This window comes from Penicillium rubens (assembly GCF_028828025.1).
Source record: "Penicillium rubens strain IBT 27055 chromosome Unknown utg000004l_segment0_segment0, whole genome shotgun sequence".
Taxonomy (NCBI): domain Eukaryota; kingdom Fungi; phylum Ascomycota; class Eurotiomycetes; order Eurotiales; family Aspergillaceae; genus Penicillium; species Penicillium rubens.
The window spans coordinates 2,792,650-2,812,830 of NW_026890602.1; the positions used below are offsets into that span (position 1 = coordinate 2,792,650).

General features: G+C 48.7%; 4 protein-coding genes across 4 annotated transcripts; 1 reads left to right on the forward strand and 3 right to left on the reverse strand.

The window, feature by feature from the left end:
- Window positions 1–996: 996 nt before the first annotated feature.
- N7525_011032 (putative nuclear localization protein) lies at window positions 997–3,417 on the forward strand (the record flags this gene model as incomplete). Its single annotated transcript, XM_002560733.2, has 3 exons — window positions 997–1,087; window positions 1,275–1,388; window positions 1,529–3,417. 3 exons carry the CDS (start codon window positions 997–999, stop codon window positions 3,415–3,417), a joined length of 2,094 nt encoding a protein of 697 aa, XP_002560779.2.
- Window positions 3,418–6,503: 3,086 nt separating this feature from the next.
- On the reverse strand, window positions 6,504–8,199 carry N7525_011033 (uncharacterized protein; the record flags this gene model as incomplete). The annotated part of the gene is made up of 2 exons (XM_002560732.2): window positions 6,504–7,715; window positions 7,780–8,199. The coding sequence occupies 2 exons, from the start codon at window positions 8,197–8,199 to the stop codon at window positions 6,504–6,506; spliced, it is 1,632 nt and encodes a 543-aa protein (XP_002560778.2).
- Window positions 8,200–10,233: 2,034 nt separating this feature from the next.
- N7525_011034 (phosphoglycerate mutase family protein) lies at window positions 10,234–11,468 on the reverse strand (the record flags this gene model as incomplete). Its single annotated transcript, XM_002560731.2, has 3 exons — window positions 10,234–10,953; window positions 11,012–11,230; window positions 11,337–11,468. 3 exons carry the CDS (start codon window positions 11,466–11,468, stop codon window positions 10,234–10,236), a joined length of 1,071 nt encoding a protein of 356 aa, XP_002560777.1.
- A 976-nt stretch (window positions 11,469–12,444) lies between these two features.
- On the reverse strand, window positions 12,445–14,613 carry N7525_011035 (homeobox domain-containing protein; the record flags this gene model as incomplete). Its single annotated transcript, XM_002560730.2, has 2 exons — window positions 12,445–14,277; window positions 14,335–14,613. The coding sequence occupies 2 exons, from the start codon at window positions 14,611–14,613 to the stop codon at window positions 12,445–12,447; spliced, it is 2,112 nt and encodes a 703-aa protein (XP_002560776.2).
- Window positions 14,614–20,181: the final 5,568 nt, after the last annotated feature.

The window sequence follows — 20,181 nt, forward strand, 5'->3', positions numbered from 1 at the left end:
GATTCGATCGCTGTACCACCTCGGAAAATCGTCCGTCTTGGATTACGTTGGAACTAAAGAAGCCAAAAGAGTCAAAAGAGATGAAAAGCATCGTTTTTCTATGCTTATGCTGCAGCTGAGTGTTACCGTTCATGACTTCATTTTGTCTCCTATTGAGCCTGTTCGTATATTGGCGCCGTACCCGCGACGAGAACATCACAAAAAGAACCCCATTCCCTCCGCTTCCATTTAGATCTGATTCTTTTTACTGTAGCCAATATCCGATTTATATTCGATCTATCACGGGAGAGAATTACTAATCTCCAACAACCGGGGCCAACAACTCCCAAGATTAACTATTCAAATCCCGTATGTGCATCTTTTTTTACTTGTTTTCGGGGCTCCCTAGGACAGACAACTTGGTCTAGCCTCTACAGAGCCCAAATCATCTTCAGCCTGCAGGAATTAGGCCCTTTTTTTAGTCTGATTCGGCGCCACTTTCTTAGCAGCGGACTTGTGAGTCTTAATTGTTTCTGCTCGTGACCAATCACGAGACGATCGTTTTATTCTCTTTTTTTTTTATTTTTTTATTTTTTTATTCTTTTTCCCCTTTGCCTATTGCCCCTTGCAAGACCTGACTTCTCCCCAGTAGAGACATAATAGAAAGACGTCGAGATCTTGATTTGCGCGAGATTATATTCCTCTATTAACTAACTAAATAGCGGGTTAACACCCGTGGACGTCCTCTTTGCAGAACACCTGAACTCTCAGGCTTCCGTCTTCACCGCCTCGAGTCCCTTCCCCTCTCAAACCCAAGTTCATCCGAGATCCTACCTAGAAGGCTACAAGCTTCTGACGACTTGACCTAAATCTACCTTTGAGGTCTGAAAGTCTTGCATGAGCATTCCCCTGCTCTCTTGCGCCACTTTCCATTCCTCCTCCGCCCGGGTACCTTGCGCGTTGACCTGACGCGCCATCTTGCGACGGGCGCTCTAATCGTCCGACCTTCGACCCGCTATGTATGGCACATCTCACTTATCCACAATGAACGGTATGGATATTATTGATGGCTCGGGGACCATCGATCCTGCAAACTTGAGCAACTCCGGTATGTGTCTTATCGCATTCCTTGCTGCCTTGGCCTCGCGCCTATTTTGCCCTCAATCACAAATTCTCGCGCGCGTCCTGTTTTCTTATGGATGGGGTCACTTTGATGGAATGAATCATATGTTCCTATTCATTGTCTCATGTCTTTGTGTATCCCCATCACTGCTTCAAACTGATACCCCTCCTAGTCTCTGTTGCCCTACCAGCACATTCCCATGCAATAGCAAGCCCCCGTGGTGTCAAGCGTAGTCGCACTCCAGACCGCATGGGAAATGGACGTGGCCAAGGGGGTCAGGATGATGGTACGTGGGGCAGCGGGAAAGCATTATCAATGGGTTCCGTCCAGAACCATAGCAATGCTATTTTCCCAGCGCTTGCACCTTGCCTAGTCACAACTTCTATACTTCATAAGATGAATGCTAACATTGCCTTTGTTTTCTAGAGGAACAAAGTCGCCGCAAGCGTGGCCGTCCCCCCAAGACTCCTAGGCCAAGTTCTAGCGACCAGGCCATCGCAAACACTTCTGTTCAAACCCCTCAAATGCAAGCACGCCCACTATCGCAAGCCACCGCCGGGTCACCGTCTCTTGCATCACCGGACAGCAAAGGCACACCAACGAAAGCACTGGTCAAGGCGCTCCCTACTGTGCGAGATCACACATCAGACCAGCTGAATGAAGAAGGCGATGAGTACATCCCTAAAGAGTTTGATGAGGCAGGAGAGACCAAGGCGGATCCTATGGGATATCCGCTGGGTGGCCGCGAATACAAATGCCGGACATTCCGCGTTCCCCTCCGGGGCAGAAAGCTATTTATGCTTGCAACTGAGTGTGCGAGGGTGTTGAATTATCGTGATTCATATCTTTTGTTCAACAAGAACCGATCGTTGCATAAAATCATTGCTTCCCAGATTGAGAAAGACGATCTTATCCAGCAAGATATCCTGCCGTATTCCTATCGCTCTCGCCAAATCGCTATCGTCTCCGCCAGATCCATGTTCCGCCAGTTCGGGAGCCGGGTAATCGTGAATGGCCGCCGCGTTCGAGACGACTACTGGGAATCCAAGGCTAGAAAGCAGGGCTTCACCGAGGATGACCTCGCGGGTGAGAAGCGCCCTGGGGCAGCCAAGGCTCGGGATGGTTCCGTCTCAGAGCCAGCCACAAACATGTTGCCGGCGCTGCCTCATAACGATGTTGTCTACAGTAATGCCATCGAGCCATTGCCTCACGGGCTCTCGCTGGATACTTCCGAATCTTCTTTGTCCCTAGCTCCAGTCCCCATGATTCAAATGTCGACGACGGATGACCCGCGGCTGCGGGATTACACTGTCATGCCTCGTGCACGCCAGGAATTGACCGGGCAAGCTTACCACGACCGCACGCAAACTAGTTCAGCAGCAGACCTCATGAATCAAGCCCAACACACGTCTGATTTCAACAAAATGCTGAGCATTCAGCGCAGTTTCCGCCAAAAGGGCTTGGATGAATTTTACTCCAAGCCCCGCGAGGCCCCAGTTTCAGAGACCCAGTCTAATACTGCTCTTGAGTCTGGTCTGTCTGTGTCACAGCCTGTTCAAGTGTCTCAGATGCCCTCGGCCGGGATGCCAAATCCCGCTCATACGCAGCATATGCTCCCTCAGCAGGTCCCCATGCAGCCTAATCCAATGATGGCTGGGCAACCAAACTACCCCCAACAGCCCCACCCCCAGTCCGTAGGACAGGCTCCCCTGAGGATACCACCCAATATGCAGCCCAATCTTATGCAACAGCGGTCCAACCCATCCATGGGTGGCGGTATGGGTCAAGCTCCTCCATACGGATATACACCGCAACAACAACAGATTTGGGGACAGCCACCCCCACAGCCACAGCCATCCCCGTTGCCGTCATCGGGACACCACGGCGTTGGAATGGCTCAGTATGGTCAACAAATGTCTGCAGGTCCGCAGCAAAGCCCATCTCCCCTCGGACATCATCCGCAGCAGCAACACCCCCAGCAGTCTCCTCGCAATCAACAGCGACAGTCAATACCTCAGATGCCTCAGCAATATTCCCAGATGCAACACCCTCAAGCGCCGCAGACTCAGGGTATGCAGGGCATGGGATATCCGGGAGCCAACCCGGCCGGTTATCCGAGCATGGCACGAGCCATGTATCCACCCAACCAGAGCCAACCCTTCATGGGTGGAAACCCTCAACAGGCGGGTATTGCAATGAACATGGCAGGCAATGGTATGCCTGGGTGGCCTGCCGGACCGGGTGGCCCGATGCAACCCGGGCAACCTCAACCGGGCCAGTCTGGCAGCCCCTTAGGAGGTGGGTGGTCGTACTAGCTTCCAGCGGCCGGCGTTATTTAGATTGGCGTTTTTCTTTTTACCAGTTATTACACTACCATCTGAGGCGTGATTCCTTTTTTCTTCACTTTCGCCGCATGCCTTCATATCTGAAATATTCTCCTGTTCCAGTGTTCCACTGCCTTCTTCGCTGCATCTCATGGTGAAGTATGTTCGGTTAATGTTAATCTGGGCCAATCTTCCTATACCCTTTGTTGAGTTGTACTTAGTCGATGTACCTGTTTCTTTGTTTACTTATTCTCATCTTTCCCTTGTTCTCTTGGTATGCCTTTACCGGCGTTGGGTCCTTCTGCTCGGCGTTTATTCTTGCCCCTTTGGACAGAGTGTTACGGGGTTACGAGTATGTACGTTTCTTGTTTTATTTCTCATACATGGTCATAGAAGGTGAATCGCTGTGAACAGTCTAGTTTTCTTATGTCTCGGCCAGGATGTCTGATTGTCTCTTGGCTGTTTAAAGAAATGTGTGGTCCTTGTTTGCTTGCATCTCCTTGCCCTGTACTTGAGTTCTATTCTTGTTTCTAAATCTGTTTTTCTAGCCTATGTATCAATGTTAAGGCTTCATCCTTGCTTGTTGGTATGTATACCTATCCAATGACAGTTTCTCTTCTCTACTCGGGTCTACTGCTGCTCTTCATACATACTATGCATGGGATTTCCACTCTGACTTGTTTTTCCTCTCATAAATCCTAACTGGTTTTCCCAGTATTCAAATAGCCGCGCCGCCTTGCTTTCCGGGCTGTTTCCTTGTAGTTACAAGGTAGGCTGATGTTTAATATGACTGCTCCATGCAAACATGAAATCATGGTCCAGCGTTTCCTCTGCTTGGTTAATTAGGATGGGGTGCAAAATACATAGAAGTTCCGTATTATGATAATAAGAAACGGAACCGGAAAAAAAGAAACGTCCCCGGGAAGGCTCGAACTTCCAACCTCCTGATTAACAGTCAGACGCGCTAACCAATTGCGCCACGGAGACGTATTTGTTGGAAGAGCTACAGGACTTTAACACTATAAGCAAAAGACATACTCCATGGGGTAGAGTAGAAACAGCCCTCATATCGCACCATATTATCGTGCACACGATGAACTTGCTCTGCTTGGCAAAAATGGGGAAGACTATAAAAATATTCTAAAATATGTATACCTGATTTATGTCCAAGCAAAAAGGTATGAAGAAAAGGGAGAGGGGGAAAAAAGGCCTCGAGCTGTCATTGTCTAGGTGAATATATATATCACCACACTACTTTATCCGACAAGGCTTGAGCCTGTTCGTTCTAGCTCTCGATGCCCGGTGGACACAGTCCACGGAGAAAAATGAACTACCGGGGAGACAACATCCCGAATCTACTATAGGAAAGGACCACTAATAGTCCCGGACCATACAACCAACCAAGCAGCCACTACAACATAGGTATAAAGCACAGAGCTCGGAGTCACAGATATACCTTACACCAGCAAGCTTATTAGTACCATGCAAAACCAGGATACATATGTGATAATAAAAGCTAATCACGCAAAAGGGACTGCATTGATCCACGAGGGACCCTGGAGATTTCGCCACAAGAGAGCAATAATAACATGCCCTTAGCGAATCTCAAATCCAGCGGTACCTGCTCGAGCCAGCCAATATACTTTCATGCCACGGTAAGTATCTTATATGCCACAGATTCAAATACCTTGATAATACCACCGGTGGGTTGGCTTATTTATTGTCCCTACGGCGTACCTGGGTACAATATATAGACAATCCAACATCACAGACTTGTCCAAATCCGAACAATACATAAACTGACATTATACATATCTACGGTCCCATGTAATAAAGCCACCTATAAATGCCTCGAACAATTCACAGAAATTGCAACGGAAACAATACAGACTAGCTAAATGGTTAATTATTCTCGTATTCACACCTTAACATTAACAAAGCCATCACTAGCTACCGGTGCCACCGAATACCCCGAGCCAACCAAGACCTACTCGTACCAGATAATAAGCAGAGCCATACAGAAATAGTTGGTTCAGTCCATGAAAACATACCATAATACTATAGCCATAGATCACGTAGCAGTTAAGCGGTATATTTATCATGGATACCCCCCGACATCGATAAGTATTTCCTCTTCCATCTTAAACATAACCGAGTTATAAATAACATATTATTTCAAAAACGAGCAAAATGAATCGTTTGATACAGTACCCGATATAGATAAACTTAAAAAAGGAAGGCTATTATACATCTATGGATACGCCTGATATAATACAATAAATAAGGTTTGGCTTGAGTTTAAACCAACCTCACCCTACCTATCTAACCAGACAATCTCGAAAAATCATAAAAAGGATGAATTCGCAAGACAGAAGGAAAAATAGGCCTACTTGCAAATGACAGAAGTGTATTGATAAAAGCCAAAAAAGAAAGCGTCCCCGGGAAGGCTCGAACTTCCAACCTCCTGATTAACAGTCAGACGCGCTAACCAATTGCGCCACGGAGACTTAATTGTTGAAGAACGGTCGACTTTAATGTAATATAAGGCAAAACGGACGATTCAAGTCCCGATATTGTGTGGCTGGTGGCAAATATTGCCCTGAACCCGACTCAGTACCCAGACATAGGTGCAGCCTTGGAAATAACCATCTGATTGAATCAGTATTCATCAACTACCTAGGTACCTAGGTAGTTACCCATGTAAATAGTTAAGAGAGGGCTAGCTTCTATTGCTCCTGCGCTTGAGCCACGACACTATAATACCGCGAAAGGATACCCGGGTACGAAAAGGGAGGGGCAAAGAAAAAGAAAGAGAAAAAGAAAATACATTTGTCAGCCATATCTGGAGATCGAGACGACCAGACATAGAATCAAGAAAAGTCTTACATACATCCCTGGAGATCTAGACGACCAGGCGAAGGAAGCAGAGTAGATAGTTATCGGATAGATCTATCAAGGGAAAGCCCCAAGAAAGCTCATCTCAGGTTTAGGCCAGGAAGCAAGAACAGCAGTCACAGATCATGATATCACCTCCCGTGACCTCCTTGTTCCGGAGATCCTGTCCCCTAAGTATCCCCCTAATTAGACCCTAGGTCACGGAGAATCGGCTCAATTGACGGATAATAGCAATACGGACATATCGGCAGACTCCTGCGTTGGCGGTTTGTATTCACCACCGTTCTCCAGTGCGTAATAGCCAACCAGTCGGGGGCATAGCGGGTCCAGAGTGCTGTTGGGTAGCGCGAGAACGTAGAACCCATATATCTGGCACTGGCACCTGTCATCGAATAGCCACATCCATGAACGTAAAGCCACGAAAGATCCTTCGGAGGAAGTGCAGAATGATCGAAAACCTCCTGCCAGGTACCAGACATGAGCCGAACGTGGACCAACTGAATACGATGCAGTGTATCCCGAGCCTCTATGAAAATCTGCCTGAGGGTTTTGTGGTTGATTCTCACACCTTCGAGTCGGAAGCTTTTTAGCTTAGTGAAACTTTCTGCTTCCAGATCGGACACGTCAAACCAGGTACGGGCATCTAGACTGAAGACCTGGATCCGTCTCGCGTAAGCGATGAGCTGGATGAGATACGGAGCAAATCGGTCGGGCGGGTACTTGGTCTTGATCACTGAGCGGGGCCATTTCGGGTCTCGCCTGCCGTCAGGGCCGGTGCTGTCATTAATAGTGATGTGTAACTCTTCGAGTTGGCCGAAAATATTGGTGAAGCCCCCGGTGTAACTGTTCGACTCGAAGAAACGGGCAAATTCTGCGGTGGTGGGCATGGAAATATGGAGGCATTTCAGTATCGGGACAGACACCAAGCGTAAGGTATGCACAAGAGCGTTTGTCAGCTTTGCTAGCATCGCCGGCTTGAGTTGTCCCTCTTCACTAAATGTGTCAATCACGGTGGGGGTTTGCAACCGCAACGTTTGAATGTTCTGGAAACGACTGATCAGGATTGGAAGAGCTCCTGCTGCTAAGTCGTCGATATATCGATCGTAGTCCAGTCCTGGAAGCCATGATCCCACAAAACCAAAACGCACGTCGCGCACGTAAAGGGCATATGGGCTTTCAGAAATCCTTAGGATGCTATCAAGAGGTCGACCAGCGGAGTACCCGACGACGGCCTGGATGTTTCGGAAGAGGAGAGGAGTCGCAATCCGGTTCCAGATTCGGTTCACGAGTCTCAGAGTCGAAAGAGTCTTTTTAGTCTCCGGCTGTTCAAAGACATCCCCATAAGTGAAGTCATATTCTTCATACGAGTAAGTAGCAAGCATAGCGTAAAAGACCTGAGATTAAGTTAGCTGGCTGAGCACTTCTAAGCTCTATTAATTGACCCAAGGTATTACTCACATTTTCCCAAGCTTCATACGGGAGCGATGGCTCTCTAGCCAAGTAAGGAAAATCTCCAGAGGTTTGATCAGACAGGGCGTCAACACGATGAGCCCGCGAAGGAGAACGATTCAACTTGTTGGATATGCGCCTGTCCAGCGGGGAAGGTGTACCGGGAGGGGATGGGGTGCGAGAAGGGCGGCCGTTACCAAACAAGGAGGCGCGAGAGGAGGGAGCCTTAGTAGGAGCATCACGAGGAGCATCACGCGAAGCATCAGGTGGCGCCTGCTGAGCGGGCGAGCTGTTCAAAATCATTGCAGACAGCTGCTCCGAGGGAGAGCAGTTTGAGGCCATCACAGCCAGCGGGTCTGACGGCGAGCTGCTCAAGACCATCGCAGATAGCCGCGACGAGGGTGGGCTTTGGGTTTCCGATGGATCCATTGCTATGATTGACTCCGCGAGGATACAGGAACAGCGCAACACGTACCAGGGGATCAACAAGGATACCAGGATGCTTCACTGAGAGTGAACGAAAAGCCAAAGGTTTGTTTTGATGAAAGCCAGCTTGTTATGGTAGGCGGGGCCTGAGGCAAGTAGAGTGTATTGCCTATTGCACAGGCCCCGCCTTGTCTTGTGACGATGCCATGTTTTCGGCCAATGAAGCGTGACGAAGGAATTTGCCAGGCAACGCCGAGAAATTCATAGTGAATGGGAAGGATAGGGCTGAAAACCAATGAGCTCATTTCTCCAATCTCCTTCTGTCAGGACTCAGGGCCTTTCACACACCGATATTGATTTTGCAGTCTTTAAGGAGCAGTAATAATTTCGAGTAGAAGGTCGAACAATTTTGGACCGGCAACAGCAAAGCGAAATAGATCGTGATATCACTGTATAAAACCCCAGAATGGACCAATCATGGTGGAGGAGAATTATTGACCAGTCGCGGTAGCAGCCTCAACCCCGGATCATTGGTTGATCCGGGGTTGAGGCGGTATTCCGTGGCAGAATCCAGGAGTATTAAAAAACCACCACCACCCACCCCCATGACCACCATCATGAACCTCGTTGACGCCGTCGGCGCTTTGATTTCAATACTATGGCCTTTTTGGTACTCATAACCCTTATGAGGCGACCAGATTCACATCTGGGTTTTGTATACGCCACTTGGCAGAGATATTGCGAACGTCCGTTATAGTGAAACCCTAAGCTTATCGGGTTCTTCTTAGAATTGGGTATAGATAGAAGGAGGGAGATATCCCTTTACAGATTCTTTCCGCGTGTACTCTGTTAATCCCGACTTCTGTTCACTCGGTCGATATTGTTGAGGTTATAAGAGCGGATGCTATAACTTCCCGGCGTTCTCGCGATAGTGACAGTCGAGTATACACCTTCGAACCGGACAACCTTGATTTAAAAGTTACAGAAAAGGCCAATACGTTTCAAACTATTCGACACTGATCACGGGGGCGAAAACGAGTCAACACTGCACCGGGCGACCATTGGAGACGCTTACAGTAGCAGCGCATCAACGAGTCAAGGCACATAGGCTACCCCGAGCCTTTTCAACAATCCACCGAACCTGGAGCGCATACGCAAGGTCCTGTTCGAGTGCAAGGACCCGGCTCTTTCCCACTATTGCCGAGCTAGCAGTTAGTCGTGAATTGATTCTTTAGTCCTTAATTGTGTGTGTTGTTGGGCCCGAGTGGCCATCCTAGCTCGTACCCGAGTTCACAGCCTTGCCGGCAGCTTCGGAATAGCTTGCCACAGAGCCTCATAAACCTTGCAAGTTCCAAGGCTTTTGCCCTCCGCACATGTTTCCGATCTTGGTAGTTGTAGTACATTATGAGACAATGTACTTAGGTAGTGTTCTAGTCATATTCCAATTCCACCCTGCTCGCTTTCCCATTTATAGTACCGAGCGACAAAGCCATTGTGTTTGGCTTTCCGCTAATGAAGCCGTCCCCACTTACCTTCGCCACAATCAAGTCTCCGTGGCGCAATTGGTTAGCGCGTCTGACTGTTAATCAGGAGGTTGGAAGTTCGAGCCTTCCCGGGGACGCTTTCTTTTTGCTTTTTTCTTTTTCACTTGGACTATCTCATGTTGACATTTCCACATTTTTTACCACCCAGGTGGTTAAGCACTAGTAGAGCGTGGGGAGGAAGAAAGGACATGTCAAAGATAACCGTCTAACAAGAGGTTGGTTTAAAATGACATCAAAAAGAGACCAGGATATGCTAAAGTTACCCAAAAAAGATATCCAAGAAACAGTGTTGAAGAGTCTTAAATATAAGTAATCTTATATTATCTTAACCAAAATGGATAGAATATTGACGTGACCCAAGTCATCAACCCTGTAAGGAGAGAGGCCGCATAAAGCCGAAGATTATCACAAAACGCTTAGATTTGAGTGTATGTCGGAGTCTACCGCGTACAAGAAAATCATCTAAACCACGCAAGCTAGCCTAAAAATCATCCTAGAAACCCGTAGCCAAAGGCGTCGTAACAGGCACCGCACTGGAAGGACAAACACAAGCCGTAACCGAAGTAACGGGCGGCTCAGTACAGTGCGGACTCACTTCCCAAGACACAGAAGAGGTAGCCGGTTCCTCGTCAACCTTCTCAGCCTTGACCAACACCGGAATAACAGCACCAGTACTCAGCTTGAAGGTCCGGTGTCCAATAACCCTCAGAATAGAGGAGATCTCACCCGAATGCGACGTAATCGAAACAAACGACTTCTTCTTGGACGAAGTAAAGAAGACATCCCCCAAAGCCTGGGCACTCCGGACATCCTGCGCGCCACTAGGTTCAGCCGTAACGCCATTCCACAGCTCATCCTCCTCGGTAAACCCATGCTCAATGGGCCAGTGCGGGAACAGGTCGTGGATGTAGCTGCGGCTACGACGGTGGTCGCAGGTGTGGACGCTAATTCCTTCACGGAAGAGTTCCTTCACGGTCGGCTTGAAGGCCGCGCTGTGTTTGGGCATGTCCAGGCCCGTGAAAGTTAGGTTGGCGGTCTTCAGAGCGCGTGTCATTGGGCTGACATAGTAGTGGTCTGGTGTGTGGATTCGCTGTTCGTTTATCTCCTTTTGCCAGAACTCATTTGCCTTGAGCGCCTGTGAGATACCGCCAGGTGTGAGGTCGGAATCTGCCCAGCTTGCTGTGCTGTTGCCGTTGAGTTCGGACCAGTAGCACTGGATGGAGGTGGTTAGATTGCACCCTAGGATGTTAAGGTCGTAGGCAGCGACTTACATTCCACGCTGGTGTTCCATAGTAACTTTCGGCAGCATTGTGCCACCCTTCCCCATGTCGACCAAGGAACAAAACCTTATATTCAACGTGCTTGGGCGAATGCTCATTCAACTTAGTAACCTGGTGGTAGAAGCGCTCCCATTGGGTCAGAGACCCGTGTTTCTTGTGCTCCTTGTCTGCAGGATAAGCGCGGCCGATCAGGCCGAAATTCTCCGCTGTCTTGGGTACGTTAGTGGACCGAGTACATGACCAATTAAGGCATCGACAAAGAGATCGTTTTTGAAGCTTAACTATTTTGATTCGCCAGAATTTGCACGTCACTCACATAGTCAAATGTAGTGGGATCAGTCGACTCCTCATCCTGTAGAAAATAGCCTGTAACCGTGGTGTAATTGATGGTCGATGCCTGCGCAACAGCTAGGCCCACAAGGGCTGAACCGAGGGTGGAGAGTCTCATTGAAAGACGGAGATACGCGGATTTCAATGCCAATGTTTCCAGAAAGAGTTTTGCTCTGCTGTTTTTTTTCCTCGCTTGAGATGAGATCGACAAATATGTTCCTTTTATACTCAAATAAGAACCTTGGAAGACACTCGCGCACGTGGGAGTTAAGGTTACCGCGAGTGCCAGGGGTGCTTTTCTGCGTTCCAAGGTTCCGGACACGGTAACCTATGGTTTGGCGCACGTGTTGTATCCATTATTGTATGAGGTGCGGAGTACGGAGTACATACCTACCTTTGGGGGATATTTCCGAGGACACTTGAAAGAGAGCTAGAAAGGGGAAGATACAGAGGGCCTGAACTAATAGCCAAGTCCTAACCGTGTGCTGGTTGATCGTCATTTCGTTCTCGGAGGTTTATTTCGGTTAAATGCCAAAAAATGTAAGAGATCACCCCCTTTTTGATTGAGAGCTATGAGATAGTATAGATACATACGTAACAAATGTATGTATCGTGGAAAATGTCAAAAATATGCCAAATGCTGCCAAAGCCATATGCAAACCCAAATTTAAATCCCATCCACAGAACCCGATTCCAAACCACGGGGAATAAAAAGAGGTCAAAGGTAGAAGGTAGAAAAGTCTCGAAGTTCCCGTGAGGGAGCTCGGCGGAAATTAAAAGGTCCTATCAGACACCAAAAATAACAAAAACAATCCCAGTCCAATAAACAACATGCAAGGAATGCTCCAAATATGTAAAAACCCGGTGAATACACCCCAAATAAAGAGACACGAAAAAAAAAGTATATAGAAGGCATAAAATGACAGTGCTTCTCCGCGCACGGAGGTCGGGTAGACAACATCTCCCTGAGGGAAAGTGTTGGAAAACGAAGGTGAAGGCGAAAATTTTGCGTAGTGAACTCGTCCCAAAAACACCAAAAGTTGTCGCGCATTTCTCATACATCCATAGTAAGGGAAAGGCCAAGGGACCTTCCCTTAGGAAGGGTAGTTACTTGGCGTCGTGTTGTTCGCGAACGTGTAGGCTTTCGGCTTCTGCATCGATGACAAGTGATGACCACCAAAGTGGGTATCGTGCTCCGGGAATTCGTGCATCATAAATTCAGGTCGCTTCCTCTCTGCGAGTTCGGCAGAGCCTGGTATATCGGTATCTTCGATCGAATAGATCAAAGACGGCGAGCCAGAGACCGATTCCATGCCAAAAGCTTGTCCGGTATGGTCAGTGGTCGCGTTATAGCCCATGGGCGAGACTGTGCTTGAATGCGGCACCTGAAGTCCCGCCGGGTACTCAGGCGAAGATATAGAACCAGTGTCGGCCCAGCTGCGGGCTGGGATGGGAACCGAGTCACATGTGAGATATTCGGGGAAGGAAGAGACCTGAGCCGGAGCCGACATTGGCGGGGCCACGTTTTGGTAAGGGAAGGGGGAGTAAATATCCAGTGGCGTAGCGGGAGGTGATGCCATGTTAACCTGCATGGGTTGAGAGGTAGGGAAGAAGTGGGCTGTGGAGTGGGCCGACAAGCAGTAGTTGCTATCCGTGGGGGAGGCAGGCATGAAATGCTGGAGGTCCTGCGGAGTCAAGGGCGTTGGTGGAGCTAGGCTAGTGGTCGAGATCGAGGGTCGCAGCATCTTCTCGGCCTTCTTGATAGACCCGGAATCCGCAAAAGTAAAATTAAGTGGAGACCGCTGCGCAGCCGACGCTTTCCTCACGCCGGCATACCGGGAGTTGAGGCTCTGGGTTGACTTAGATTGTCTCATGGAGTTGCCAGCGCCGGAGCTAGGCATACGAGCGGTAGGCGAGAGCGAAGACATCGAGGTCGAGTTGGCCAAAGGACGAGTTCCTGAGGTGCCAATGGCAGCGGGGCGAGGGCGTTTGCGGCGTGCGGCGAGATCAAGCTCTTTGCCGGGTTCCTTCCAAGTTGCTTCTACTCGATCGACAGGTTGAGACAGCCCAGATTGACCGGTAGTACAGATCCCGATGCCCTCCAGTGAGGAAGTCAGCGCACTGGAAGACTCACGACGTGTGACCGAGATATCTGGTGCCTGCATGGGCATCGGATACTGCATGTTGCTGTAGACAAGGTTGTCGTGCCGTGATTCCCTGTCCTCAGACCACTCTTCCGTGTGAGGGGGCAGGTGGTTCGAATAGACGTCCAAGTTCTGTTGCATGGAGTGCGAAGGATTTGAAATGTCTGCCATTGCTTGGTGGCAAGAAGTGGAATATGAAGTCTGCTCTGTAGTGCTGTATCCCACATTGTCATTGTGCTCGGCGGATCCCCAGGAAGCTGGTTCTTCCTTGATACCAGACCAACCCGAAAAGGAAGAATTTATGTTGGCAAGATTCCCATGGTCGTTAGCTGGAGTGACCGCTTTTGGTGGTGGCATTGAGCCAGGGGACACTGCCTCTTCTTCTTCGTCTTCTTCGGGAACAGACTCGTTCTTGCTCCGCGGGTTGATCCGGCGACCGAATCGATCCCGCGCAGCACAAGCAGCATTCAGCGCCCTCTGCAGAGATGCAAAAGTTGCTTCTCTTGCCGACTCGCTCTTTGTTTTGTGGTGCTTGGAACGGCTGGATGTGGAATCTGTCTTGGCATGGCCACTGGATGTAGAGGTAGGTGTTTGCTTAGGAGTGGCAGATTTCTCCGATTCCTCATTTGCGATTGATCCTTTTCGAGATCCAGACAGTTGGTCCAAGGTCTCTGATTTTCGGCGAGCAGCCTCCTCAGCCTCGGCCTTGGCCTTCGTCATCTTTTCAAATTCCTCCTGGCGTTTCTGTTGCTTGGCCTTGGCGCGACGATTCTGAAACCAATTCTGTCCATTCAGTTAGCTCCCTGCATAGACAAAAAGGTTCCGTCTAGTTCTACTTACTGCAACGCGAGGCAGGCTCAAATTTGTCTGAGCCGCCAATTGACGCTTGACGTTGCTGCTTGGTTTCGGATGAGCCTGGAACTGAGCCTCCAGGGTTTCAACTTGTTCCTTGGTCAACCGTGGTCTAGACAAATTCTCTGTGTATTCGTCGTAGTCCATAATCGGTTGGTGGTAGTAGTCGATCATCTCCATTGGCGGGTGAGGGTACATATAGCCGTCAATAGGGTGCATCATCGGAGGAGGGACCATGGACGGGTCATATGCCATGTGTTGGTCCATTGGGATTCCCTGGTGACCTTGGTAGTTCCATGAGGGGTGGATATAACTCATGGCGACCTGAACAAGGGAGTAGGCAGGTATAGGAGAGAGAAAGGTGTAGAAGCGCGAGAGATAGAGAGAGACGGGGACGGAAATGCTGCACAAGAAAGTGGCAGCTTCGAGGAATGAGGTCTATATCATGAAGTAGATTCGGTTCGGTCAACCTATGGCAATGGAGACAGGGACCTTGATTGTAAATGTAAAGAGTGGCAGTACGGGCAGTCCGTGATTCAAGAAAAAGAAATGAGGCAGTGGTAGCTTGTGATAATGGTTGACGTTAAGGAGAGACGGGGGTTAGGGACCCAAAAGAGTGTGCATGGAAAAAGAAACCAAGAAAAAAGAGAAAAAAGCAAAGAGCCCAAGGAACGTAAAGGAAAGACTGGTGTGGGAAGGAAAAGGATGAAGAGAAAGGAAGATGGAGTTTGGAGGCGCTGGGGGGAAGATCGGGGGTGACGGCTAGTAAAGCGCGGTATAGAACTACCGAACAGTGTGGTATAATTGGGTGGTGGGTGGGTATTGTTCAGTAACGGGTGGTAATCAGATGAAACAATCTTGCGAAGGTCTGTGCCTATACTGGGTACTGGGTACATGAGACTTATGTACTATGAGTACCGGGATTGCGGGTACCTCTACTCCGTACTTTGATCAAGTATATTGTATATAAAAATATAAAATATATTAAAATATTAAAATACCTAAGAATAATCAAGAATTGCAATTGGGAAGAGCTGTTCAGATCTGGGATCGTCTATTTCTCCCCATCTACGGAGTAACAATCCAATGATGCAAAGAACCCACACCAATTGAGGGCTGACCGTATTTCATCCTTTTTTAGCCCGTGGAGTCGCGCTACCACCCGCTCGGTAGGGGGTGGCGGCCTGACTCTTGCAGCAGAGTCACATTTTGATTTGATTTTAATATTCTTTATTTTATTCTTATTCTTTACGTATTCTTTACCATCGATTTTTTAATTTATTTTTCCAGAATAGAGTTGGCCCAGAACATAATTCCGATCCCGTCCAGACTCCCCTCGTGAACCCATTCCACCATGGACGTGTGACTGAAAAGAAAAAGGAAAAATAGCATCGTAGCCTTCCTGAAACCCTATCCGACCGATTCAAATCTCTGATGAATAAATATGGGGAAATGCCGGTCAATATCTGTGCATACTTGCTATAATAGCAGCTCTAAAGATACATGTAATGTACTTCGTATACAATATAGTTAGCTTCCGAGTAAACAAAGGTGACCCAGGGTTCAAGTGCGGAGAGCCGAGTTTGGGTCGGATGCCTCCCGCGGTAATTTACTGTATATACGACGTGATACACCCAATGTAATGTCTCTTCAGGGCTTGAGCACCACCTACCTGGTATCCCGTGAATTCCACATACCAAAATAACGCAAACGCAAAAAATTCCAGTTCCTGCATTAGCGTCATGTCTGATCCCAGGAGGTGCCCATCGCTGCAAAGAAAATCATGTCCACTATAGAAGAATTTAATTTGGAAAGAAACATCAGTGGATCTGCTAGGAAGTACCTAATTTATGTGCGATGTTGTACGCTGTACGGGGTACTGTGTATGTTTGTAGCTGAGGAAGTTATACATAAGACGTTATCAAACTGTAGATATCGGGGAGTACTCCGTACGGTGATCGGACTTGCATAATCAATCTGCTTTAGGTAGTCACATTTTCTCCCTAAACATCCCGGTCGAGTCTTCCTAAGTGTTCCCTCGTACCGGGGTGACTGGAGACCGGTGCTCCGGGTCAGGCGATCGGGCGCAGCCCGGTATGATAATACAGTTGTATGATTCGAGGATCGTCATGATGATGGGGAACGATGATGTCTACTCTATCTACAAAGGTACGTTGTATAATGCTCCGTAGACTATTGACTCCTGAAGCAATCGAGTGTCAACTATCCATACGGAGTATCTGACAGTGTCTGACCCGGTTCCCCTTTCCGCTAGCACAGATCTATACTAGCGCAGGCGCATGGCAGTCCGCCAAGACAAACTAAACATCAATAGTTGACAGATCCCCCGTCGATCACTCAAGGATCTGCCGAGCTGTTCTTATTTATCTCTTTCTTTTGAGTGGCGCCCCCTCTTTGGGAATATTTTGTGCCCCCTGTTATTCGGCTTCCTCCAGGCTCCAACTATATTCTAGATGCAACACCATCTTGTTTTTTCTTTTTTCTCCTTTGTTTTCCGGGAATCTGGTTGGACCCTGCTCGACAAGCGCTAAACGTCTTGAAATAAGTCGCTCTATGCACGTAAGTCACGAGGGTTGCAGCCCCAACTTTGTCCACCCCCTTAACATGCACATGCGCCGAAAGATGATCACTGCCCGGACATCCGGAGACTGCCCTTGGCGTTATGCTCTCTTTTTTTCCTGTCTCAACTCTGTTTCATCCCACGCTTAATGTGGTAGTTGACAGTCGCATTGTACATTGTATGTTGTGCATAGTGGACATTCTAGGATTTCTACTTGTATAGAACCATTGGCAGCAAAAATTCAAGATATCTGGGCGACGAATCTTGAACGTGGAGTCGAGAGATCCCCGAATGCCTGCCTTCTCATAGGAACGCGTAGAGACCCAAACTCTGACCTCGTCGACACATGGATAGTGGAACCCGGAGAGAATAAGGCAACAATGAACCGGTGTAGCGGAACCTCTGCTCTAGCTGCACGCTAGAAGTGTGCCCCCAATTTAGTGATCTACCTTTTGACTGCTCTATCCGGTAGCATGATCTGACTCAAAAATCCGTCAACGCTATAGTGATCCAAGGTTGATCATGCCTAGTGCACCAGTTATATAGACCAGAAGAATAGAGTGGAGTGATTGACACCAGGGAGGATTGATCCGGAGAAAAATCTATAGCAATGACCTTGTTTGAGGCTACTAGCAGCTCCACGTACGGAGTAGTGGGTAGATCATATGAGAATATCCCATAACAACGTGACTTTCTTATTCCCTCAAACTTTGTATCGTGCTGTGTCATTGTGCTTGCTCTTTAGAAGTAAAGATGTGATGGACGTGATTGTGACGACGTAAGCCTTAGATGTCGGTTTCCTATTCAAGCTTCATGTGCATCAGGGCGCGTATCGTTGTCGGCGCATCACGCCCGAGGAGACTTCCGGTGCATTCATGACTCCTCCTTTTGGGCGATTGTGCTCACTTTCATCTTGGCACATCATGCCCCACCAACCCACTCACAAGATGGTCTCATGGTCCAAAGTGATGGCGAGAACAGTCCTCCGTACGGAGTACATCATAGGCAAATGCGAGAGGCATGGACACGGACCAGTTTGATATCACTCCAGTCCGGCCGAGAATCCTCCATGTCTGGCCTACGCCTTCAAATGCTACGTAATATACGAAGTATGGAGTATAAAGTAGAACAAAAGCGTATTATCGTACTGAGTACGGAGGTTTAATACCTACAACATTTAGGCTATTACAGTAAATGTTGCACAGAGATCTAGGTTGTACAACATCCATGGATAGGTACTCCGTACTTCGTAAAAATTCGGGGGATCGGGGGATCTGCTATGACGACCCCTGGGTCGATCCGTAACGTATTTCTCGCACGGATCTCTCCGCCCCATCCGACTATTGATTGGATCTGAGGTGAACCGTTACGCCGGGAACACAATCTCAAATATCGGACCTTGGAACAACCACATAGTAAGTGTGCGAAAATGAAAAGGAGAGGAACAATTCCCCGGGGGAAACTTGATGTGATCGACAATGTGATAGCAAAATTAAATATCCCTCGGGTTTCAAACCTTCATTGACGGTTACATGATCCTCCCGAGGTCGGATTTTCTTCCACCCTCAGATTATGATATCAAACCCCTAACTATCCATGGCGGTGCATGACCTAGTGGTCTTTCTTGACTCGTCAGCCAGGATATTTTAGGCGTCCGGAGTATTTCGGCCAGAAAAGCCAAGTGGCTGAGCTGTGCAGATCTATCAATGTGATAGATCCCCGCGGCCATCCTCGTGTATCCCTTGTGGCGCTGAGAAAGGGTCTGTGGCGGTGCGCAACCATATCGAGCGCCCTGCATATAACCTTGGAATTCCGTATTTGTCAATTTCGTGGGGCCAGTGCTCCAGCTGGCAGAATAATCCACAGAACTCGCCACAAAGGAACGGTCTACAACATGATTGGACGTGCCATCCAACCCGGTGCATCCCCATGGGCGTGGTCCAGATCGGAATTGGGGAAGCGCATGAGAACACAACCTGCTGTTATGTGATGAGATTGCAGTTACCCCTCATCCGTCATCATACATCTTCATACAGATTACGGAGTACAACGTAATAGGTTCGTGGACGAGTAGTCCCCCCGGTTTGGAGCGAATGCGCTCTTCCACATCGCCTTTCTTGGTTCAATCAATTGTGACGATATTCAGGAGTCTGCATTCGAACATCACCTCTTCCCGACTCTCATGCGCGGGATGTAGTGTTGCCCCCTTGCATGCTGTTCTCACCGGGCGAGTGGCCTTCCTCAACACCATTGGAGAGAACATTCGCTCCCGCCCCAGGCTCCCCCAGTCAGGTAGAATGTGTCCATCCCCAAGACCACTTGACCCACCAATGACATCTGCAGAATGCTGTTGTTCCAAAGTTGCCGGGACGAAAGAGTATCCATATCCTCGTGAGCATCTAACCCCTTTCCCGAAAGAGCTGGCTGCAGCTGCAGTGGTTTCTCCTCCGTACAGCTGCAGGCCGCAGAACGCCCAGATCCAATAAGAGCAGGTCAGGGATTTCTTTTTCCCAAACCTGAAGTCACTTTCTCCGGTGATACATTTCCGTGCTCACGGTCTGGTTCCATATCCCAAGCGTGCATGAACGGTAGTTCGCGGCCCGCCCTGCCTAAATGATTGGACCAGATGTGAGTAGCAGGTACAGTTGCATGCTGTAACGCCCTGTCGAAGAAATCCGGCTTTGAGCTGCAAGGATTGCGTAGCTGCATACCTACGAAAGGTGTCCGCCACGCATGCCATGGTGCTCTAGGGCGTCCAGTTACCGTGTCAACAGCTATACAGCTTGATCCTTGCCGGCCGAATCATCCACCGTCCTTGTTATGAGACCTGTCAGCTGTCATTCGCCGATCCGTGTGCAAAGCTGCGGTGAACTCCATACCTGCTTCAAAGTATCTACACATGGTGGGTTGTATATGGAATCCGTGCATACGTACTTCTATCCTGCATCTCGCACCTTGCCTGGTCCGATTACATCCCCGCCCGGGGAACCAGCTGAGCTGCTTCAAGACTTTGTATCCTTTTACCATTTCAGGATATGCAGAGCCTAGTGCTTGCGGTCGGGGAGCATCTAGCCCCGCTTAAAAGGCCAATGGGCGTCAGAACCAGCTACATAGCCTGAAACAGCAGCAAAGAAAAAAAAGAAAGAAACTACGTTCCCTCTCTACGTACGTAGATACCAGGTACCATTTTCAGCACCAGTCGCTACGGTCCTCAACTTCCAGGAATACGACCAGACGGTAGACATTTGCCAGTT